Source organism: Mesoplodon bidens (assembly GCF_964165515.1).
Source record: "Mesoplodon bidens genome assembly, chromosome: 7".
In the NCBI taxonomy this organism is placed as follows: Eukaryota; Metazoa; Chordata; class Mammalia; order Artiodactyla; family Ziphiidae; genus Mesoplodon; species Mesoplodon bidens.
In genome coordinates, this window is record NC_138164.1 from 32,431,005 (window position 1) to 32,456,950 (window position 25,946).

The 25,946-nt window shown below is 34.8% G+C and overlaps 1 protein-coding gene across 3 annotated transcripts in view; it reads right to left on the reverse strand.

Moving 5' to 3' along the window:
- The window catches only part of CNTN5 (contactin 5), a gene marked incomplete at both ends in the record, with an annotated part of 849,213 nt that overhangs the window by 195,718 nt on the left and 627,549 nt on the right, over positions 1-25,946 (reverse strand). For all 3 annotated transcript variants that reach the window (XM_081239350.1, XM_081239349.1, XM_081239348.1), the window contains 2 exons: positions 875-1,050; positions 3,277-3,404. In XM_081239350.1, coding sequence (XP_081095476.1) covers positions 875-1,050; positions 3,277-3,404 — 304 coding nt within the window. The remainder of the gene's footprint in view (positions 1-874; positions 1,051-3,276; positions 3,405-25,946) is intronic.

The window sequence follows — 25,946 nt, forward strand, 5'->3', positions numbered from 1 at the left end:
TCTCACAGTGCTTCCCAAAATGTTTACAGAAGAATAAACTGATGTTAATAAGTATGTGACAGCATTTTAAATTGTATTTGTAGACATAGTTTGTATCTGGATCCACCTCTTTAACCAATATAGAAGAGATATTTCAGCCAAAATCTCTCTCTGCCACCTGAGTTCCATTGCCCTTGTCTCTCTCCATCATTATGTTACTCTTTTATGTTTTAAAAAAGCCAGTCGGGGAAAAGATCATTTTTTCTACTTCTCTGTTAAGACACTATGATCATACTATAGAATTTGGTTCAAAAGATTTCTTACTCCATTTAGTTGATTGTCACATAGATATATAAAAGAAGATATTACAAGGAAAGATTTGGCAGATGAGAAATGAGCATGTCTGTGAATGTTTGTCTAAGGCTAATGTGCATTTCTGACTTTGGGTTGCATGTTTAAGCTCTATAGCCTGTGAGACATTAAAGAATCTCCAAGAATTAGTATTTCTTCAAGAGTAGGACAGTCAGGCTTATTTCATTTATTTATTGTATCGTAATTGCTAAGAATGCTTTAAATAACACTTTTATGTTTATGTAGCCGCATAACTTTTGAGAAGTAAGGTGTAAATATTGACAATACTAATCAAATAGAAAAAAAATGGCAAAGAAAACAGATCTGCATAATCAAGTATTCTCAATTTCTTACTGGGGGAGTTTTAAATAAGTATTACTTTCAGTTTGACATAACATAAAATAATGAAATAAAATAATTGTTTGAATCAATTTGAATTTTGTCCTAATTTTTCCTTAACATTTCACAGAGAAGAAAGTTTTTACATTTGAGTCTAAATTTCTAAAAGTATTATTACTCAAAGAATAAAATTTTATTAACTTACGGCCCTGATGCTTTCAAAATGTCCACCTTCTTTCTCGAAATCGATAGGCTGTCCTTTTAGTGTCCAGTAGAAAGTGACATCCAAACTAGCATCATGAATTGCTTTGCAGTTAAGGACGACGCTTTCTCCCACTGTTAACTCTGTTCTTTTAGGAGTAAGTTCTATTCTTGTAGGTTCTATAGAAATAAAAATATGTTAATTAGCATAACATATAGTTTTCATCTTCATTCTATATTTTAAATAATAGAGAAAAAATTAAATAAGGAATCTATGTAATATAGTTGCTCCAGATACATATATTTTAATAAACTATTATTAATTGAAATATTACCATTTTGTATGTTAGGGCATTTTACTAGGCATTTGTAGGGAACAGCTGATTTAAAAGTTCCTATTCCTGTTAAGAAGTCAGCTTGGATGAAAAAGAGGAACGACTACATAACTAGAAAGAGCATTTTGTGCTCTGGAAGGAGGAACATTAGAAAAAAGAAGCTGTACTCTCCCTGTCCACCTTCAAGGATCATCAAGTATAAATAAAAGAATTTTTACAATAAAAAATGCTTCACATCTAAGGAGGAATAATTCAAGTGAGTTCACTTTAAAGGTTATATGGAGCCCCTCCCTTCAAATTACTATCTTAAAGGAGATAAAAACTATACTACTACTATACCAGCTTGTATTCACTTTATAGTTTACAAAACCTTGTAAGTAGAGGAGTAGAAGAGGCACCTCTGGCTGATTATAAAATATCCCCTTTGATAGACTGTGGATGCTTTAATTGAGATCTAAAAAAAAGCAAAATATTGAATAGAAATGTTTTTTGAGAAAAAATGTTTACATTAACTAATGATTCAGTTAATTTTTTTTAAAAAAATAGATACATTTTTACTGGGTTTAGAACAACTTTAAACCAATAAAGGCTAATATCAGCTGTACATCTAAGGGTTAGTTAAGCTAATGATCAAACAACTGCAATATGATATATTTTTTAATAAAGTAGGGAGGTGATGGAGACAGGATTTTGATACTTTTTTTCCTAATTAGGTTCCTGATTGTAGATACCTCAAGAAGCCTGACACAGATGAAAAATTATCCTAATTTTCCTATTTCAGCTCTACTGTTTGCAATAGCATAGCCTGATGAAGGACCATTGTTAACCACTGATAAGATCCTTTAATATGCAGCATCCTTCAAATCAGTCTCAGAAAGAGTGATACCAGGAAAGGAATGCCACTGTAAATATTAACATTCTGGAAGTCAAATATTCTGTGTGGCATTCTAAATTCTGGCTTCATCAGAGAAGACAGGTCATCACAGCATACTGCAGTTTAAACTTTGTGACAATTAGAATGTTCTGAGTAACTAAATATTCCACTTGTGATTAACAGAGAACATTTTTGTTATTATTAAATTTAAAAAGTCTGTGGATCCAGCATTGTCTCACTATGAAAAACTTTGTTTAGCACACACGAGGAATGAGATGTAGACTGGAAGACTGACTTGGATTCTAGTAATGTATGCTATAAGTGAAGACATTTTTAAAATTATGTTCCTTCCTTCCCTGGATGTTTGCTCTTTTCTAAAATATCAGAGTGCTGGCTATTTTAATTACATTTCTCTTTCTAAAGAAAGGGGAAAATGAACATTACTATATTTTTTGTGGCCAAAGTATGATTCATTATATACTACATGCACAAATGGAAAAACTTAGTGATATACTTCATCGTGAAAAGTATTCCTTTACCAAATGAAGAGAATGTCTAAGATAGGAGATTTTCTTAGTACTAAACAATGACAGGTAGTCACAAAAGAAGGTTCTAGGCTTGGAATCTAGTTCACTTTAGAACTAGAAAACTAACAGAAACATTTAAGCAGTAATATTTATAATACTAAAAAGTTACAGTGTATAAAAATTCCATTGATGCAGAAATCAAAGAGTAGCTCTGGTGTCAGTTCATCTGATGTATATTTCAACACCACATGTTCACGTTCTCCTTCTGCTACTCTTTTTTTTGCCCCAAACCCCCAGTTGAAGGGTTAACAAAGGAAAATTACTGATTGATGCTAAAATTAATCTTGATTCAGGAAAATATTTTTATACTGTTGGCATACTTTTAAATTTTGAGACCGACTAAAACTTCAGAAAACTTTCTTTATCCTCCCACATAGTTTGTTCAGAGCATAATATTTAAATTTCTACCAACAAGGTGTTCCTTTCTTCATAGTCCCCTAAATAATGGAAAGGGACAATTCGATTGTGTTAGCTCTTTGTGTACAATATATTTCTTGAACAGGAACATGCACTCACATACGTGCAAATACACATACACATGTTATATTTATTCAGTTTTTGATATGGCCATGAAACTATGCTTATAAAACATTTAGCCACATTTTCTTACCTTTCACAGAAACGGAAGCTATGATTTCAGCAGAACCAAAGACATTTTCCCCTTGGCAAACGTACTTTCCCTCATCTGATTTAGAAGTATTTAGGATCCGTAGACTCCCGTCTGGAAGAATAGCTATTCTGAAAATTATTAAAAAGGTTTTTTTTTTTTTTTTTTTCCTGTTTTACTGCAAATCAACTAAGTGGTAAGAAACTCTCATGAAGTCTGAAACAACTTCCAAGTAATAATTAACAAGATAAAAGATCATTGTGAAAATATGCAGTGATAGGAGAAATGTTTTGCCCTTCAAGAAATTATGCAATAAACCCACATAATACCTTCTTATATTTAAAAGGGTTAGGGAGTTACAGGTTATTTTTCTTTTGACAACTTTATGACAGTTCCTTTTAAAACTTGTGGAAAAAATGTGACCCTGAATTTGGTTATTAAAACTTATACTATAATATCACCAGCATTATTTTAATATGAAGCTTGAGGTATTTCACCTCAAACCAAGAATGAACTCAAAAATCAAATATAAAAAGAAACAGCATAAAAACATAGAGGAGGACAAGTACAAACATAAAATTAATTGTATACAGACTCGAGATGATTTATGGTGGTTTCTCTGCAGTGCAACCCGTGTAGCAAGGCCGTGATAGACCTGATACCTGAAACCTGGGCTGCTCGCACTGCACTTTTCAAACATAAAAACATGACATCTGAGTTTGCATTTGGGCTCTTTCAAGACCTTTATCAAAACTGTATCTTGAGTCTTATATGAAGGTGAGAAATTAAAGCATTATTAAAAATTTTTAGAAGTTCTGTGAAAATGAGGTTGACATTCAGGATTACCATATTCTCCTGTGTATTCATCATTCCAGAAATAAAAGGATATCAAACTTAATTAGAATTTTTGTCCTTTTCTCCCTCTTATGCTCCTGAAGTATAACCTATTATTTCACCAGTGCATCGACCTACTGAAGCAACCTGAGAAATAACAGAAATGGCTGTTGTGATTTTATTTGATATGCCACTAGAATTTAGACTGACTTCTTTTAGGAAAGAGGAAGTAACAGTCTGTGTTACTTTTGGTAGAAACCTAAAGGTCTCACTGAACTTAAAATCCTAAAGTTGGATCCTCCTAGTTCTGAAAAGAATAGTTATTGCAGGGCAACATGATAACATTACACTATTTAAGATACAAGAATCATGGCTAAATCAGTTTATCAACATCATTTATGTTGTTTTAAAATATGTATTCAGTTTTGCCAATCAGTCCAGAACTGATGGTTATGGACAGCATTGAACTTTTAACAATTGGATTAGATTCTAGGCTGCTGAATATTGCTTATTAATTTATACTTACATATTATTATCCATAAAGAGACCAGTTTAAAAACATCATACTGTTTTCAATATGGATCAAATTTGATTTACAATGTATGAGGGAGCCAAATTTAGAAGCAAGCCAAACTAGGAATAAAGGATTTGACTGTAATTTATGCCTAGCAGGGATATTAATGAGACATTTGGAAAACACAGTGGTCTCTAAAGTTATATAATCCATTTAAGATGGTCAATGAAAAATTCTGTTTGTTATTTAGATAGCGCTATTTCTATAAAAATTGAATATATGTACTTATTCATTTCAATCACGAAGATACACATGCTACAAAAATATTTATTTGAAAGCAAAGATTATACTTTTTATGAACAAATAAGCCTCCCCTTGTGAGAATGACACACTACTGAAATATAGTTAAGTTACTACAGTTTGTGCAGATTGTTAATATTGTGAAAATGTCTACTTTTTACTGACTGGTGTAAATTCTAATGTAGCAGGTGAGAGGTTTGGTTAAAAAGTCACCCCCTTTAAAGAAATAAATTTATCTTAGATATTGGTAGTATTTTAGCTCTTAATTTAAGTCCTTTTTCACTGACAGGCGGCAATATATTACAAAGATAGTTTATGAACACTCCTGTACTTTAGGCCACTGACCCACTTGGAGAATGAAGAATTTTGAATACCATGATGTTTTTTACCTGTCAAGTGACAGTGTCATTTAACCAAAACCTGTCTACTGATTCAAGTTTCAAACTCTTATCAAATAAGCGCTTTTTTTTTTAATTTAGAAAAGAAGAAAATAGAATAGACAATGAATGCAATTTATATTATAACATCTGGCTATTGTAAACAAATACTGAGATAATTGAATATTGAATTAATATTTCTTTGCAATTTCCAGCTTCTTTGTCTTCTGCCCTATGCTATTACCATGTGACTCCTACATTTGGAATCTTCAGATTTGTAGACTAATTCTTCTGAGACATCTTGGAACTTGGAATGGGATAATAAGAGAGTGGTAAGGTGAAGGTCTGTTGTGGACAGGGAGAAATTTTAGAAACGCAAACCAGCATTTTAGCACTCAGTATCAAGGCACATTTACTCTCTTCTGGTCTCTAAATTTCTCCACAAGTTTCTGCCTAGACCTGGAGATGTCTTGGTTCTCATCTTGCACTTAATTACTGGATCTTTGCCTTGGTAACTTGCCCAGTCCCACAATCTAGCTAGTATACCATTGTGTTTACCCTGTCTTGCAAGGATTCATTGCTAACTTCCTGATGCCTATCTTGATCTCCAAATTTCAGGATCATTTTCTAGACTCTCCATTTCCATGTTTGGCTTACATGTCAGATAGTACAACCTATTTTAGACCCTTCCAAGTGCTTGTCTGGGAGTAACACCTATACACCCGCTGCCATATTATTTAGAGATCATGCTTTGACTTCCAGATTAGATTTTTTTCTGGTACCCTATCATAATGGATATTATATCATGGAATCATTAATCACTAATTGAGACTGCATGCTTTAAAGTCAGAGAGGGTTGCGTTCAAATCACTGCCATTGACGAGTACTTGTGTGATCTTAAAATTACTCAGTCTCTTTCCTTATATGTAAAACTGTCATAATTATATCTAACTAGTTCTTTAATAGTATTAACTTGATAATATATGTAAATCATTCTATTTTTGTAGTGTGTGTAGACATTAATTGAAAATTTACTCAAAATTTTAAATAAAATTTGGGACAAATTATAAAAAAGAAAAAGTAGAGAATGCCAGGGAAAGTTCTTACTATGAAAGCCTTAACTATTTAGGGTGTTTGATGAATCTTTTCTGAGGGAAGTATTGCAGTCAGAACTGAAGGATGAAAGAGAGCTAACTAGGCAAAGTGTGGGAAAGCAGAGGGAATGACATTTGCAAGGCCTCCAGATGGGAAAGACCGCAAGACCTTGAAGAATGAAATGGCCAAATATGATGGCATATAAAAAGTGGGAGCAGAGGGTGTCTCAAGGTGAGACTGGAGAGGTAGACAGGGAGTAAGATCATGCGGGACCTCACATACTATGAAAAATATCTGATCTTTATTTTAGGTCAATGAGAAGCTGCCTTTTTTTTTTAACAGATTTACTGATGTATAATAGTTATATAATAAGCTCGCATGTTTAAAGTGTATAACTTTGAAAAGTTCTCATGTATAGATATACAGTCATGAAACCATTAATTAGCATCGTCGAGATGATCAACATATATGTCACCCTCAAATCTTCCCTGTGTTCCTTTGTATTCTCTCTCCCTAGCCCCTTCTCATACCACAATTATCACTGGACTACTACTGATCCACTTTCTATCACTAGAGTAAGTTTTCACTTTTACAAAACTTTATGTAAATAGACACTTAACATTATGTACTCCTTTTGTTTAGTTAATTTCACTCAGCATAATTAAGTTAAAATTAAATTGAGTGTCATCCTTGTTACAATGATCAAGAATCCATTCCTCTTCATTACTGAGCAGTATTCTACTGTGTGTAGATGGCACAACTTGCATATCCTCCACCTTTTGGTGGATGCTTGTGTTATTTTCAGCTTGTGGCTATTACAAATAAAGCTGCTATGAAGATATTTATGTATGTATTTTATGAATATTTGCTTTATTTCTTTTGGATAAATACTTAGAACTGTAATGACTAGATCATCTGGTTAGTTTTATTTTTAACTTTTAAGAAGCTGCCATACTGTTTCCACATGGTTGTGCCACTTTACATTCCTAGCATCCCAGTGTGAGAGTCCTTGCAACACGTGATATGGTCAGTCTTTTTAATTTTAGTGATTACGATAAGCAGGTACTAGAATCTTGTTGTTATAAGTTCAATTTCCCTAATGAGTGCTGATGTTGAGCATCTTTATATTTGCTTACTTTCCATCTGTATATCTTCTTGGGTGAAGAGAGTGTGAGAATATTTTACCATTTTTATGGGGCTGTTATTGAGGTTTGGGAGTTCTTTTTATATTCTATATAGAACTCCTTTTGCAGGTATCAGACTGGCAAATATTTTTTACCAGTTTCTGGCATGTCTTAGCATTTTTCCAACAGCAGAAGTTCTTGGTTGATGAAGTCCAATCTATTTTATGCTTTGTGCTTTTGTTGTTGTACTAAGCAATAAGTTAGGTTTGCTACCTAACCTAAGGTCACAAAGTTTTTCTACGTTTTCTTTTTGATGTTCTATAGTTTTAATTTTTATGTTTATGTCTATGATTCATTTTGTTCATGCTATGAGGTAGGAATCTAACTATTTATTTATTTAGTATATGGTTATCCAGTTGTTCTGTGCCACCATTTGGAAAAGACTACCTTCTCTCCACTGTCAAAAATTAATTGGCATTCATGTCCTGGCTATTGTAAATAGTGCTGCAAAAAACACTGGGGTGCATGTATCTTTTTGAATTATGTTCTTCTCTGGGTATATGACCACTAGTGGGATTGCTGGGTCATATGGTAGTTCTATTTTTAGTTTTTTAAGGAACCTCCATACTGTTTTCCATAGTGGCTGTATCAATGTACATTCTCACCAGCAGTATTAAGACGGCTCCCTTTTCTCCACACCCTGTCCAGCAATTATTGCATGTAGATATTTTAATGATGGCCATTCTGACCAGTGTGAGGTGATACCTCATTGTAGTTTTGATTTTCATTTCTCTAATAATTAGTGATGTTGAGCATCTAAACACCCACCAACACAGGAATGGATAAAGAAGATGTGGTACATATATACAATATTTACTCAGCCATAAAAAGGAATGAAATTGGGTCATTTGTAGAGACGTGGATGGACCTACAGACTGCCATACAGATTGAAGTAAGTCAGAAAGAGAAAAACAAATACCATATATTAACACATATATGTGCAACCTAGAAAAATGGTATAGATGATTTTATTTGCAAAGCAGAAACAGAGACACAGACATAAAGAACAAACGTATGGATACCAAGTGGGAATGGGGGTGAGATGAACTGGGAGACTGGGATTGACATATATACACTACTATGCATAAAATAGATAACTAATGAGAACTCTACTGGATGCTCTGTTGTGACCTAAATGGGAAGGAAATCCAAAAAAGAGGGGATATATGTATATGTATGGCTGATTCACTTTGCTCTACAGCAGAAACTGAGAAAACAGTGTGAAGCAACTATATTTCAATAAAAAAAAGTCAATTAGCTGTACATTGCAGAGAAAAATGATGCATTAGGTAAACCTCTTTCCATTATGAGTTATGGTGTTGCTGACCGTGAGTTCAATGTTAATAAATCAACATTATATATTATATCAGATGTCTTTAAACAGACATGCATAAGACAAGGCTATGTATTGACCAGTTGTCCACAGGTGATCAGAGGCTTGCAGGAACCTAACCCTGTTTTTCCCCCATAAGCAATGGTTCAGTATTTGCTAATTCAGTGTTTGTGATGAATTTATAGAACATAGATACACAGAAAAATGAGAATTGACTGTATTTACCGACGAAGTGATGGAGCGGTCTGAGGTTTGCTTAAAAATAATTCACGGAGGCACAGGGAATTAGGTTGGGGCATAGATGAAACACATTGATGAGTCGAAAATTGGTGAAGCTGCAAATAGCTGCTCATTAAACTATTTTCTCTATTTTTGTAGATGTTTGGCATTTCCTTAATAAAAAGTTGCTTGCAAAATCCCTGCCCAAAAGATAAGTCAATTAGCATTATATGTGTAGGTCAACAACTACTTAACTCTCTCTGCTATCTCATTTATTATTGTCTTGATTACTGTAGCAATATGATCTGTCTTGAAGTCATGTAAGTTAATTCTTTCTACTTTGCTCTTCTTTTTCAGAGCTGTTTTGGCTATATTCTTTGCATTTCCATATGAATTTTGCAATTAGCTTTTAAATTTTGAAAAACACTACTGAGATTTTGATTGGAATTTCAGTGCATCTTTAGCTCAATTTTCACAAAAAAAATTAACATGTTAACAATATGGCTTTACAGTACATGGACATATCTCCATTTATTTAAGTCATTTAAAATTTCTCTAAGAAATATTTTGTAGTTATCAGTGTACAGGTCTTAGATATCTTTTGTCAGATTTATTCTTTTTTTGATGCTATAGTAAAGTACTTTTAAAAAATAATTAATACATTTATTTATATGAAATATTTTGAGGTAATTAAAGAGAAACATGTAGTTTTAAGAAGTAATGCATAGAGGAATAGAGGACATGGTTAAAAATCTTGGGGCTCACATCTTAGGGCCCAACTTGGATGTATTGACTCAAGCCTGGGAGTGGATCTCAGGAATCTGCATTTCAGCAAGCTCTTCAGCACACCAGAGACCTTCAAGATGGCAGAAGAGTAAGACATGATGATCGCCTTCCTCCCCACAAATACATCAAAAATACATCTACATGTGGGACACCTTCTACAGAATACCTACTGAATGCTGGCAGAAGACCTCAGAATTCCAAAAAATCAAGAAACTACTCATGTACCTGGCCGTGTGGCTGGCAGGGTCTTGCTGCTCCAACAAACTGTCAGGCCTGAGTCTCTGAGGTGGGAGAGCAGAGTTCAGGACAATTGTCCACAAGACACCTCCCGGCCCCACGTAATATCAGACTGTGAATGTTCTCCCAGAGATCCCTGTATCAATGCTAAGGCCCAGCTCCACTCAATGACCAGCAAGACCCAGTGCTGGACACCTTATGCTAAAGAACTAACAAGACAGGAACACAAACCCACCCTTAGCAGAGAGGCTGCCTAAAATCATAAGAAGTTCACAGACACCACAAAACACACCACCAGACGTAGTCCTGCCCATCAGAAGGACAAGATACAGCCTCATCCACCAGAACACAAGCACCAGACCCCTTCAACAGGAAGCCTACACAACCCACTGAAACAACTTTAGCCACTGCGGGAAGACACCAAAAACAATGGAAACTGCGAACTTGCAGCCTGAAAAAAGGAGACCACAAACACAGTAAGTTAAGCAAAATGAGAAGACAGAGAAATAAACAGCAGATGAAGGAGGAAGGTAAAAACCCTCCAGACCAAACAAATGAGGAAGAAATAGGCAGCCTACCTAAAAAAGAATTCAGAATAATGATAGTAAAGATGATCCAAAATCTTGGAAATGGAATGGAAAAAATACAAGAAACATTTAACAAGGAACTAGAAGAACTAAAGAGCAAATAAACAATGAAGAACAACACAATAAATGAAATTAAAAATTCTCTAGAAGGAATCAATAGCAGAATAACTGAGGCAGAAGAATAGATAAGTGACCTGGAAGATAAAATAGTGGAAATAACTAATGCAGAGTAGAAAAAATAAAAAAGAATGAAAAGTATTGAGGACAGTCTCAGAGACTTCTGGGACAACATTAAAAGCACCAACATTCAAATTATAGGGATCCCAGAAGAAGAAGATATAAAGAAGGACTGAGAACATATTTGAAGAGATTATAGTTGAAAATTTCCATAATATGGGAAAGGAAATAGTCAGTCAAGTCTAGGAAGCACAGAGAGTCCCATACAGGATAAATCCAAGGAGAAACATGCCAAGACACATATTAATCAAACTATCAAAAATTAAATACAAAGAAAAAAATATTAAAAGCAGCAAGGGAAAAGCAACAAATAACACACAAGGGAATCCCCATAGGTTTAATAGCTGATCTTTCAACAGAAACTCTGCAAGCCAGAAGGGAGTGACAGGACATATTTAAAGTGATGAAAGGGAAAAACCTACAACCCAGATTACTCTACCCAGCAAGGATCTCATTCAGATTCAATGGAGAAATTAAAACCTTAACAGACAAGCAAAAGCTAAGAGAATTCAGCACCACCAAACCAGCTTTACAACAAATTCTAAAGGGATTTCTCTAGGCAGAAAACAAAAGAGAAGGAAAAGACTTACAATAACAAACCCAAAACAATTAAGAAAATGGTAATAGGAATATACATATCTATAACTACCTTAAATGTAAATGGACCAAATGCTCCAACCAAAGACATAGATTGGCTGAATGGATACAAAAACAAGACCTGTATATATGCTGTCTACAAGAGACCCACTTCAGACGTAGGGACACATAAAGACTGAAAGTGAAGGGATGGAAAAAGATATTCCATGCAAATGGAAATCAAAAGAAAGCTGGAGTAGCAATTCTCATATAAGACAGAATAGACTTTAAAACAAAGACAAGAGACAAAGAAGGCCACTACATAATGATCAAGGGATCAATCCAAGAAGAAGATACAACAATTGTAAATATTTATGCACCCAAAATAGGAGCACCTCAATTCATAAGGCAAACGCTAACAGCCATAAGAGGGAAATCGACAGTAACACAATCATAGTTGGGGACGTTAACACCCCACTTTCACCAATGGACAAATCTTCCAAAATGAAAATAAATAAGGAAACATAGCTTAAATGATACATTAAACAACATGGACATAATTGATATCTATAGGACATTCCATTAAAAAAAAACAGAATACACTTTCTTCTCAAAATAAAGAAAAGGAAGAGAGCAACCAAATCAGTAAACAAATCATCTACCAAAGATAATAAGCTGTAAATACTAAACTAAGATTAACATAAAACCATAAATAAATTAGATGCAGAAAGCAAACCCCAAGTCTACACTTTATCCCAAAGTCCACTGCCTCAATTTTGGGATGATTCGTTGTCTATTCAGATATTCCACAAATGCAGGGCACATCAAGTTGATTGTGGAGATTTAATCTGCTGCTTCTGAGGCTGCTGGGAGAAATTTCCCTTTCTCTTCTTTGTTCACACAGCTCCTGGGGTTCAGCTTTGGATTTGGCCCCGCCTCTGTGTGTAGGTCGCCTGAGGGTATCTTTTGGGAAGTCTGAGGTTTCTGCCACCATTCAGTAGGTGTTCTGTAGGAGTTATTCCACATGTAGATGTAGTTTTGATGTATTTGTGGGGAGGAAGGTGATCTCCACATCTTACTCCTCCACCATCTTGAAGGCATCCCTCCTGTCATCTTCTTAATAGGAAAAACAATTATACGTGTAATTATAATTAAATGAGATTGTGCTAATGGAGATGCACGTTTCTGGAGAAAGTGATATCTAAGATGATATCTGCAAGAAGTAGGAATTACACCACTGAATGACTGGAAGCAGGAGATGGAGTGAAGCATCTCAGTTAGATTCATCAACTTCTTATTGAATAGCTTCTGTAGTCCAGACACTACAGAAGATGTCTGGTATACAACTATGAATAAGTTCCAGTTCCTACCCTCAGGAATTACAACTAAAGAGGAGTCATCAGACAAGCAAGCAAGAAATTAACATTTAGCATATTAAATTCTGGAAAGGAATAAGCACAGGTAACTTTGGATTATATAGAGGAACAGCTCACCCACCTGGGGGATGTGAGTGTGGTTAGAGGAGAAATCTCAGGGGAGGTGACAACTCATTTGAGGGCTGAATATTAGTAAGTCTTATTCTTATCCAGGTTTTCTGGGGGGGGATAGGTAAAATTATTTATTGATAAGCCTGTTTTCTAATTGCTTTTCTGAACTCTAGACTTTCACTCCATGCATTCAAATTGCACATTTCCTCTGGATTGAACTTCCTAAATTAGAGCTCACTATTTTGCCTGAAATTTTCATGGCTCTCTCTAGCCTGCAAAATAACATACTTCTCCTTTGTAGAACAGTTAAAAGTCTTCACCAAATGGTCATAACTTCTATCATCCCTGATCTCCTGTGCTCTGCAGGTCTCCAAAGTCTTTGTAATGCATTTTCAATGTGTGTTTTATTTCATTTGTAAATTACCTATGTGTCTCACACACATACACACATAGAGTGCTATACTAATAATGCTAAGTACACTGTAAACATATACTAATTAGATATTATAAGTAAAACAAACATGTTATTCCATTTTCTCCTTTCCCCCTCCCATCCCCTAATGAATATCTTGCACAACTGAACTGTTCAGACCTGTATTTGGAGACCATTTCTCTAGTCATAAGACCATGTACCTTTCAGTGGTTAGATTCTTATCTATTTATCACAGCTAAGATGTGCTATCTTCCTGAACTCCTCCTTAATGCTCTTTAGTTAGCATTATTCCTGCCTTCATTTTCTACTTCCTCAGAAGCAAAATAGCACTGTCCCATTTTTTTCTTAGTACATGATAGTTTCTGTGTCTTATCCACTGAGCACTACAGTTACAGCATTTTCAAGCGCTTACATTAAGACTTGAGAACTGAAAAAAATGATTGGTTCAAATAATTAAAAACTACTTCAGTGTTGAAAATAATACAGTGGAATGTTGTAACAATTAGTCAACCCCAATTTATCTCTTCCATTGATGTATAAGAAAGAGTTACCACCATAAAAATATAATAAAATTTTACTATTATATTAGTACTTTCAATGATAGAGTTATAAAAATTATTTCAAAATATTCTATAACACAAGTATATTTTATATGAGATATAGGTACATTTACGATTTTTGATAAAATCTTAGATGAAAACTTTAAAAAGTAAGAGACCTTAGGACCTATAAATGTCTTAATATGGTTCTGCTAATGCTAATCATTTACTGATCACTTTTTATGTGTCAGGCATCTTACTAACCTTCCACACCTTGTTTCACATAAGACTTCTAACTATGTGAGTTGAGTATTGCTAGTCTCATTTACTAATGAGAAAACTATGGTTCCTCATCATTTATTGCTTTATTCAAGGCTATTCAGCAAGTGGCAGTGCCTTGATTTCAGCCAAGGTCTTTGATTTGTTATTTGTTTGCCTGCCAGTATCTACCTGACTCACTTGTAACCTCCTGCACTTATTGTCTTCGTAAACTCCACAATAGCTGGTACTTAATAAATGGGGATGGAAATAAACTGGATATAGCTTAAGTGATCTATCTTATAGATGAAGAAATTGATGTTCAGAGCACTTCAAATCACTTTTAAAAAAATAAAATGGCATATAGTTTGTTTGATAATATTTATTATGCTCCTACTTCTGCCAAGCCCTGTAAAAAAAAACATATTTTAATACATTTTAATTCTTACAAAGGCCCCAGGTATAATTTTACACTCATTTGATAAAGGAAAAGGAAGAAAATTAGGTACAGAGGCAGAAATAACTATCAAGATTTTAGAGCATGCCTGCTGGGTTCCAAAATTCATACTGCACTTTCAGCTACTATATGTTGACCCAAAGTAAACATCAGAAGAAAGCTTTGCATTAGATCACAAGCTTAGTGGCAGCTCTGACCTGTGATAGAAGCTGACAGAAGTGGAAACTCAAGGGTAACAACAGAAGACACATGTTTTCTATAGACGATGAAATAGAGAAATTCACACTCCTTAACTTGATCAGTAAGATTTTACAAAGCTAAGGGCAATATGCACTCAAGGAGGGCTGTGCCGTCACCAGGCTCTTCCCTTTAAATGCAGTTTAGCTAGAAGGAAGAAGGGAGATGACCCAGAAAGACATGCATGACCGCCTTTAGAAAGTGAGAGGGAAAGCTTAAGTGCAGAAGTTACTTTAATTAATGGATCTCAGCCCTGGCTCTGAGCATCACTGCAAGGAACTTGAAGAAATTGCAGGGCCTTTTGTGCTGAGCCACCGAATCATTTCAGAACCTCCATGCTCTGCAAAAAAGGTGAGATGGAACAGAGGCAGCTTCTTTGTCAGAGCTAGATATTGGAAGGTATTTGCCATTAACAAAACAAAATGAAATAAAATAAAAACCACAAACACATACTTTTATTGTCCTCTGAGGATATAGCTACAAGGATTTGTCACAGACACAGCAAACAACATAGACTGAACTACACTCATTTTTTTCCCCTCAGATTGGCTTCTTACACCAATGTTTCTTATTTTACATAAATTTGTATGAAAAATTCTGAGTGTGCATGTACCTATTTTTGTGGAGACACTATGTAACTTTCCTCAGATTCTCAAGGGAATCTGTGATGAAAACAAGATTAAGAACCACCATAAAATCTTTTATTTTGTAGATGACATAACTATACTCAAAGATGGGAAGCCTAAAGTATTACCTTTTAAAAGTTCAGGGTAAAATTCAGACTATTAACTCAGAAGTCACCATTTACTTGTCTTTTTTCCATCATAACAAATTGGTCAAGCCAGATCTATTGCACATTTTAAATATCTCTTACATCCAACCCCTTGATTTTGGCTTACTGGAGAGTCTAAACACAGTGGGTAAAAAACATGAAGTGGTTTGACCTTTTCTAATTATTGCCTTTAATCATGTTCTGTCTAATCCCTTTTTCTACTTCCTTATAACATCCAGAAGGTCCCTCAGCTTTGAGATAACTTTTAATTGTCACAAAGGGCACATTTATCCCTGATGTTCTGCTCATACCCTCCACTCACTCAGCCCTTAGCAAGTGACTCGAACCCAGGAATCTGCAGCTACAAGGAGAATGGAGAATGGTCTCTCTTTACACATTTTTCCTTTCTTCTCCCCAATTCTCTTTCTCCTCTGTGTGTCATAGTAGGGAGGAGAGAACTGGTAAGGGAACAGCATCTGTTCCTCCTCTGACTTCTTTTCGGTCCTTACTGGGATGCACCTGCCACTCTGGGTGAAGTGCTGTCCACTGAACCATTGCTGACGGAGGCCTCCAAAGACTGGTGCTTGTGAGCATGTCAGTTAGTCTGTGGGCCCTTCTTCCTGAGTGTTCCCTGATGTAGCCTACTTTTCAGGCACTGCCTCTTCCCCTCCCTGTCAGCTCTCACTTCTGTCAATTTGCTCATGGAGCCTAGAACTCTCATGATTGCCTCCCTTCTCTAAATTCCATCCAAACCATGGGAACCACACATACTCTTGCTCTTCTAAATTGTAGGAGTGTAGGTTTCTTTCCTGCCACCCCCCTTGCTGCTGTGTCATCTCTTTCCAGTTATCTTCCCCCCCCATTAAAACAGGGCCAGAAGACAATATGCAATTCGGTTGCCTAAGCAAATGTTTCATAAGGAATAAGATACCAGTTTTATAATGTCTGTGACTGTCCTTGGAATTTTCTCACTTACTTGAATTTCAAGTTGGGAAGGGTAAGGAAAAAATCTCACAATCCACATTAAGCCAAAGCCTACAAAGAATGTCTCCCCATCTCTCTAATATTGTCTTATACACACAAAAGTGAGGAGAAAAGAAGGATGATGAGGTGGAAGATAACGCTATGCTGAGATGACATTTAGACAACCAGAACTGGTGTAGCTACCTGTGTCCTGAATGAGCTACCTGGTTCCTAAATTTTTAGGTGTCTCTGCAGGATATTGGGTGCTTAGTGCAGCTTTGTTCTCACTTTTGAGTTTCAAGTTTAACATATAATTACCACTTTCTCTTACCACCACAACCTTATTTGAAGCTCTCATCAACATTCATCTTTATTTTTGAAATTCTGTTATCTCTGCTTTCAGTACCAGGCCACTCCCTATTTAAACACGTTGGTTACAGTGTGGTGTATGATGCTCTTACCACCGACTTAATGCCTATCCAAGTCTCCATGCGGCATTCAGGATAAAATCCGAAACGCTTCAGTATAATGTATGATTCTTTCATAATCTTAATCTCTCTCTGCCTTTCTAATCACATCTCAAACTCCTAGCTGCCTCTTCACATCTACACCCATCATGCTTTCTCTTTATAATGAACCACATGTCATCCTGTGAAGAGTCTATGTCTTTCCATGACCTTGAGTCTTTGTGAATAGTTTTCATCTATCTAGCTTTTCCTGCTTCCCAGCTTCAGATCTCTCTGGTAGATTCCTTATCATTCTCAAACTACTTTTTGTTGTTGTTCAAATCACGTCTGGGTGAAGTTCTGTGATCCTCAGTTATTATCTCCTTACCCATACATCATTATTCTTCTGTACTCTTATACTTCTAATACATTCTTCAGTATCCCAGATCTCAGAATATTGTTATAAATATGTTTTCTAGACTGAAAACTATTTGAGGAAGGAAATGAGTGTGATAATGACACAGTAAGTAGTCAAAAAATTAGTACGCAAATTCCTTATCTTAGTATCTGATTAATTACCACATTTAGTATAAATTAATTTATCAGACACTGTTTTTTCCATGAGGGTCCACACTGAGACCTATGGCTATCTAACTATGGTAAGGAGGCAAAGAGTAAAATTGTAGAAGGGGACAGTAGAAGATATTTTGAATTAACTTCATTTGATAGGGTTGAAATTCCTGTATTTATTTTCACTTTTAAAATATGTTTTCATTCATACGTATGACTGATTCACTTTGTTATAAAGCAGAAACTAATAAAAAAATAAATAATAAAAAATATGTTTTCATTCAAATTGTGAAATTTTTTGCTCTAGTTCTGTCAAAAATACCATTGGTAGTTTCATAGGGACTGCATTGAATCTGTAGATTGCTTTGGGTAGTATAGTCGTTTTCACAATGTTGATTCTTCCAATCCAAGAACGTGGTATACTAAGTGAGAGAGTGGCATGGACATATATACACTACCAAATGTAAAATAGATAGCTAGTGGGAAGCAGTTGCATAGCACAGGGAGATCCGCTCAGTGCTCTGTGACCCCCTAGAGGGGTGGGATAGGGAGGGTGGGGGGGAGATACAAGAGAGAAGAGATACGGGGCTACATGTATATGTATAGCTGATTCACTTTGTTAGAAAGCAGAAACTAACACACCATTGTAAAGAAATTATACTCCAATAAAGATGTTAAAAATATTTTTTCATTATTTTCACATGTTTAGGTACATTTCATAGTACTATAGTGTGTCTGCTATCATGAATATGTCAGTTTTTCCTTATCGACAATGCAAAACTACTCAAATCTTAATGGATATTCTTTCTTTGAACGATACTTTGAAAAATGCTATTTATTAGCTAGATATAAACCTTTGTATTTATAATATGTTCTTCTATATTAAATTTATTTGTTCCTTATAGGCTGGTAAAAACCTGTTTCAACTAAGTGCACTTTTTTCATTTTCCCCTGGAAGCATTTGCCTTAACACTAATGAGAAATTGATCTTACAAAGAAAGGGAAATTAAAACCAAACACAATAGAGCTAGGTAAATGTAGAGTGATGGCACTGGATTCTAAACTTTTCCACTGAGATGTTTCTAAAGCTGAAAGATGCTTTGGAATTGTATATAGCCCCAACTGAGAACTCTTTTAGTAAAAAAAAAAAAAAACATAGTTGAGATGGCATTGAATCATTTACCCTGTAGCTTTTCACAGTGTTCTGAATACTCTGTCATTTCATGTTAACTTGGACATGAAACTTGTCAATATATCTTAATGCAGACTAAAAAGGAAAAGGACAGGTATTTATAAAGACTTGAAATCTTTATTACTCGTGGAGTTTGTGTGAGTTTTTGCATTTTCTTTTTAGTCTGCTGCCTGCATAAATATCTAAATCTCTTAGGAAGCAGAAATAAATTATTGCTCTTTTGAAACCTCTAAGGTCACCGAGATAGCATCCAAGGCAAAATTATGAATTTTTGATATCCCCACCTTGGGATGGTTTTTAGTCCATGTTAAATTATACTGACCTAATTAGAAAGCTTGACTGTGGCTAAGTTTTTAATACTAAAAAAATGGACTTTATTTATTTTTTATTAGTTCTCTCTTGGAGAGCAGGTCAAGTTACTTTCTATACAAAATACATCAATATCAGCTAATTGATTTATTTGTAATTTTTATTTTTATTTTTATTTTTTATCAGTTAATTGATTTTGATGTACAGCAGTGTAGGGTAAATTAAAGTATATTAGACAGTCAGTACAAAACCCCACTTCTGCTTTCACTTGTTATCTGAGCTTTATTTTAATTCTATGCCTCATCTCCTTCATCTATAAAATGAAGTGTGGACTAAATTTCTAAGTTATTTTTCACTTATTTATCCATAACTTCAAATGTTTTTCTGTCTCAGGCTACATTCCATGATTTCTTTTCTATCTTACAGTAAGCTCCAAGCCCCAGAGTATATGTCTGCTGCTTTTTTTGCTTTTCTTTCTTTCTTTTATTTTTTTGAAGCTGCGTTGAAGTTTTCTTCCTATCAAGATCTTTCACAGAGCAAGACAGTTTCCCAGTTCCCTGACTTCCAATTTGCATAGACACGCAGGGCACTGTCTTCTTTTGGGGAAGACAGAAGAATATAAAACCTTGCTTAGCACTCTGAGATACTCACTGATCCCTTTTTCACTTATGTGAAACTACCTGGTTACTAACAAGACTCATTTGGGTGGTAAGGAATAACTATCAGCATTTGAGAAATTTTAAGGCAGTATTAACTGAAACATAAGGAAATTAAGTGTCAGTTAAAATTTCAGTTGAGTTTAGGGCTTAGTCAGTTTCACAAATAGAAAGGCTTGGAGAATGAGAAGCTGTTGTCCAATCAGAAATCATATTAGTCCAACCATCTTAATTATTTTGATGTGAGTCCATTAACTGCATCATTTATATTTTGATTTATTTTAATCAAAATCTATGTGGTACAAAAAATTACACACAGGTATTTTTTAATTTTAGACAGACAGACTCTGCCACTTATGGGCTGAGTGACTTTGGGCAAGCAATTTAATCTCTCTGAATAAGTCATTTGTAAAATCAGGGATGCTTATATTTATGTGGTAGTAGTAAGCATTAAAAATGAATAAAGTGGCTACCACCACGCCAAGGATAATAGAAGGCATTCAGCTGGCATTTTCTATTTAACATTAAAAATAATAATAGCTATTATTTGTGGAGTGCTTGCTATGGGCCAGACACTGTGCCATATTCGCATACCTGAGTCATATTCTCTTGGGCAGGTCTTTTAATATAATAATATTAAGCTGAGCTCTAAATGATAAGAAGGAGGCAGCCATGGCATTCAGAATCTGGGAGAATATTTTTGTTAGATGGAATAACAAATACAAAGACCCTGAGACTATAGTGAGTTTGAGCCTAGGGACAGTGAGAAGGCCAGTACGAATGAAGTGCACCAAGTAAAGATAAGAGAGGTAAATGTTTGTATTGATGGAAACATTTAAGTAGATTAGCTAGAAACTTTGCATCTAACCTACCATGGAAGAAAAAGAAAAAGTATATTTTGCTTTCAGTGAGAATAATCTGAGATGTGAATACAGATCTAATTACTTAAATGGTATTCACTTTAGCTGGAAGACAAAATAGGGGTCATTCATGTATTTAAAAGAAATTTAAAAGAAATACTGTTTATATAATATTATAAAATTGACTGAAATAATATGAATCATTTTTTAACATTTCATAGTTCTGGTCAGGTGTTTCAGTTGGAGGATGGCCATTCAAAAGCACATCTTACTTTTGGCATCTTTAAACAAGGCAGTTCAGTTTTTCTTGCTATTTTTAGAGCAATCTTGGTACCTCTGGACTCAGAGAAAGCTCAGCTACCAATTGAATTTCATAGTCTTATACTAACAAGTGCTCTTCATTCTTTCATTCACTTAAATATTTGTTGAGCATCTAGCACGTGTCAGGCACTGTTTCATGCTCCACGGATGAGGAGAAATAATTTCTTCGGATAAAGTTCTCAATAGATATCTTTCTGTTCCTTGAATGGAAAAATGCAGCACACTAGTGCCAGCAACAAACCTTGGGGTCTAGAATGCTCCGTAACTCCACTATCACTATCTTCCTTTTGGCTAGTTAACTGATACCTATCATTCAGTTCTCTGTTTAAGTGTCACTTCCTTTGAGAAGCCCTCTCTGACTACCCCTGGCCTTGTCCGTTTCTTTTGTTATACACATGCATCGGATCAGATTTCTATCCTTCAGAAAGAAAAGTAAATTCCTTAACCCAATTTGTTATTATTGATTAATTAGTGTGATATTTATTTGAGGTCTGCTACCCTACTATAAGTTCCATGAACACAGTTCCAAGTCTATTTGTGTTATTCATTGTATCCCTCATGTCTGACATGGAGATTGGCTCAGATTAAGTTGCAAAAGAGTATTTGTTGAGTGAATAAATAATTGCATGAATGAATATTCTTAAGAAAATATCTCCTATTTTGCTTTGCTTTAAATGCATTGTATCGGTCATTTCAACTTTTTTCCTGCTGCTATTAAAATGAGGCTTAAGAAATACTGAAAACTTAAAGGCTTGTTTTTAAACAAAGTCTACTATCTCTTACACATGAGATATGTCTTAATCACACTCTAAGAGAACGATAAAAGAAGATTACATACATTATTAATTTAATATTATTTTCTCTTGATTCATTTTGATGAATATCTACCTCGGTGTACTATTTTAATTGCAGTTTAGAGGCAAGGGCTCGAATTTGGGGCAGGCAATTCTACTTTATAAAGATGAAAATGTCATGAATTTACATTGCAGCATAATTAGGAACTCCTCTATGAAACATGAATAGGAAGAAAGGTAGAATTGAGACACTTGGGGCCTAACTCTTCTACTCCATTGATTGTTTGCCGTTAAATAAGTTATTTCACCTGTAAAATGAGGGAGTTAGTCTAGGTGGTTTCTAATGACTCTTTCAGTTCTGAACATTATATTATTCTATAACTAAGGAAACCCATTCAGAAAACCCAGGGGGGAAGATCATTGTTTATAATTTAGATATCTGACCAAATATGGAATCCATCAGGCAAGCTGTTTTTTCAAGATACCATTAGACAAGCGTACAAGAATGTAGGTCATTGGCACAGAGCTAGTAACTACTCTTCTTTATTGCCTGTTCTGGGTTAGATGATAGACTCAACTCGAAGGAGGACAAAACTATTTTTCACTAAATTCTAAAATATTCTTATAATTTTTTGCTTAAATGAGTCTTTGGGTGAGCATGGGTTAATTAAAAAAAAAGTGTTCTTGGCATAATTACCAAGGTTCAGCGAGAAACAGCCTAAGTTAGAATCAACTTCATTATATGGAGGCCAAATACAGTTAGGATGGACAGAACTTACCTTACCTTGAGCAATATGAAATGAACAGCAGAATTATTTCCATATTATCCTGAAGCACAAAGTGCCTTTTGGTGGAATATGCTTCTTTAAAATTTAGGATTGGTAATTAAATGTTTATCTGAAATATTTTCCTCTTCTTTTTTTTTTACATGAAACATATCCATATGCCTAGGGTAGCAATCATCTACATAAATATTATTATTGTAAGGTTTATAATAATGTCTGGTCAGATGAAGCCTGATTCTCTAATTGATTTCATAGTCTTCAGCAGTACTGCTAGAATATCAAGTGTTAGCGACACCTTTAAAAAAAAAGTATTCATTTTTTAACTCCAAATATCATACTATATATATACACTACCAAACGTAAAATAGATAGCTAGTGGGAAGCAGCCGCATAGCACAGGGAGATAAGCCCGGTGCTTTGTGACCACCTAGAGGGGTGGGATAGGGAGGGTGGGAGGGAGGGAGATGCAAGAGGGAAGGGAGATGGGAACATATGTATATGTATAACTGATTCACTTTGTTATAAAGCAGAAACTAGCACACAATTGTAAAGCAATTATACTCCAATAAAGATGTAAAAAAATAAATCATACTATAATTTTTTGCTTCTTTTCCTGCATCATATACCATTTTTTAGCTAGAGAAATTAATGAAATCAGAAATGCTACTTTTGATTTGGTAGGACTGATGAAATAGACTTGAATCACCAAACAGCTACTGACAGTCACTTAGAAAGAAAATTGGAGCAAAGATTTCAGCAACGTGTCAAGGAGACATGGATAATTTTATGAGACAGTGTAATGTAACGATAAAGACTTTCACATGAAGACTCAGGAGTTAGATAAATCTGGGTTCAAATCCTTCCCTAATTACTTCCTAATTTGTAATGTAGACAAGTTATTTTGAGCCTTTGTTTTGTGGATATAGCATTATCTATCTCTAAGGATTACCTTAAGGATTCAGAAGGAATGAAAATTGATTAGCATTTGGTCTAACACCCAATAAACATTCAATAAATAAATGTCGGCTATTATTCATGAAGGAATTGTAGAATCTTAAAATTATGTGGGACTTCATGCATTCACCCTTGTACTCACAGTAAGAGTTACTTTTAGTGTTTATATGATAAAGAGTCATTCAATGTCACTGTTTAAATGTTTTAAGGGATAAGGAACTCAGTAGTTTGAAAATAACCCACTTAATTGTTGGAAAGTTTTGTTGACACTCTTTAATAATAAGCCTAAAAATGGACTTCCTGTTTGTTAATAGCATTTTCATATATCTATTTCTTTATGTTTCACAAAGTACGTTTGATACATTATCTCATTTGACACAACAACCCAATGAGGGAAGTATGTTTCATTCATTTACTCATTTATTCATTCATTCAAAAATATTTATTAAGTATATCCTATGTGCCACATACTGATCTAGGTTCTGGGGAGTTACACCTTCATAACAGATGAAAAGGCGGAGATCTTTAGGCTCTTATTTTGGTGTACTTTTTTTTTTTTTACCAGATTGTTTGTAACACTAATTATTTGTTTCTGTGAGATGAGAATCTGAGTCTCAGATTCTTTCACAATGTCTCCCACATTGTTTTTTATTTACTTTATTTTTTTTAAATTTATTTATTTTTTTATGCCGTACGCGGGCCTCTCACTGTTGTGGCCTCTCCCGTTGTGGAGCACAGGCTCTGGACGCACAGGCTCAGCGGCCATGGCTCACGGGCCCAGCCGCTCTGTGGCATGTGGGATCTTCCCGAACCAGGGTACGAACCCATGTCCCCTGCATCGGCAGGCGGACTCTCAACCACTGCGCCACCAGGGAAGCCCCACATTGCTTTAAAAAAAATAATAATAATAAGCTTTATTTTTAGAGCAGTTTTAGGTTCACAGCAAACGTGAGTGGAAAGTACAAAAAGTCCCCTATAGCCCCTGTCCCCACACATACCACCTCCCCTACTATCAACATCCCACACCAGAGTGGTAAATTTGTTACAATTAATGAACCTACATTGACACATCATTATCACCCATAATTAACATTAGGGTTCACTCTGGGTGTTGTACATTCTATTGATTTTGAGAAATGTGTAATCACATGTACCCAAAACTGTAACATTGTACAGAGTAGTTTTATTGCCCTGAAAATCCTCCGTATTCTGCCTATTCATCCGTACTTCTCCCCTAACCTCTAGCAGCCACTAATCTTTATACCATCTCCATCGTTTTGTCTTTTCATCAGGCAGTTGGAATCCTATAGTATGTAGAACTTTCATTTGGCTTACATTGCCTCTTTAAATTTCTTCTAATCTTGCTGCCAACCTTACTGACCCTCATGACTTCATCATTTACCCCATTCCTCTTCCTACAGATCTGCTTTATTAGGCTACTCTTTGGCTGAAACCAGCTAGATGCTGAGATTGATTGTGGATTGCTTAAACAATTATAAAATAAAAATGCACATTTATACATTTTGTGGTTTTATAACTTAATTTCATGTACAATATCTCACTTGATTCTTGAACTTGTGGTATATTAGAGATTACCAGATTCCTTTACAAATTAGTTGGAAAAATTAAGTGACTTGTGCAGCCAAGTAACTAGATAATCCAAAACACCCCAGAATTTTCTGGTTAACTACTATGCTCTTGCCACTGCTACCTATTGGTTTTCTGACACATTTCTACAAAAATCATATTATCCAGTTAATTTTATTTTTATCAAAAGTATTATCATTTTCCATGTCTTTTCCATAATTTATAATTTATAGTATCATAAACAATAGAAAATAAGAATAGGGAAATGGATATTCTTGACAGTTATTTGGGGACCTCACTTAGATTTCTTATTTATACTATGCTCTCCATGTTTTTCAAATTTATCTAGGTATAAGTAAAATACGGATTATTTTCCCCATTCATTCATTGGTCCAGTGTGATATGAGGAATGGTATATAGAATAAAGAAGATATAGTTACCACTTTAAATAAGATTGTATTTTAATTTAGAGCAAAGATATAGCAAATAATAATCTAAAGACAAATAGTCAAAGAATTGAAAAATACAGAATAACATTAAAATTATTAATTGATACTTTGTCCTATCCTTATATTCATTATATTCAGAAGCGGATTTTTAGCTTTGATTGTGTTTGTCATCAATGCTAAGTGTTGGACATAGAGAACCACACAAACTTAATCTCTCAAGCTCATGATTTAAAATCAAATAGGGAATATTACTCAGCCAGAAAAATGAATGAAATATTGCCATTTGCAGCAATGTGGATGGGCCTAGAGAATATTACACTTAGTG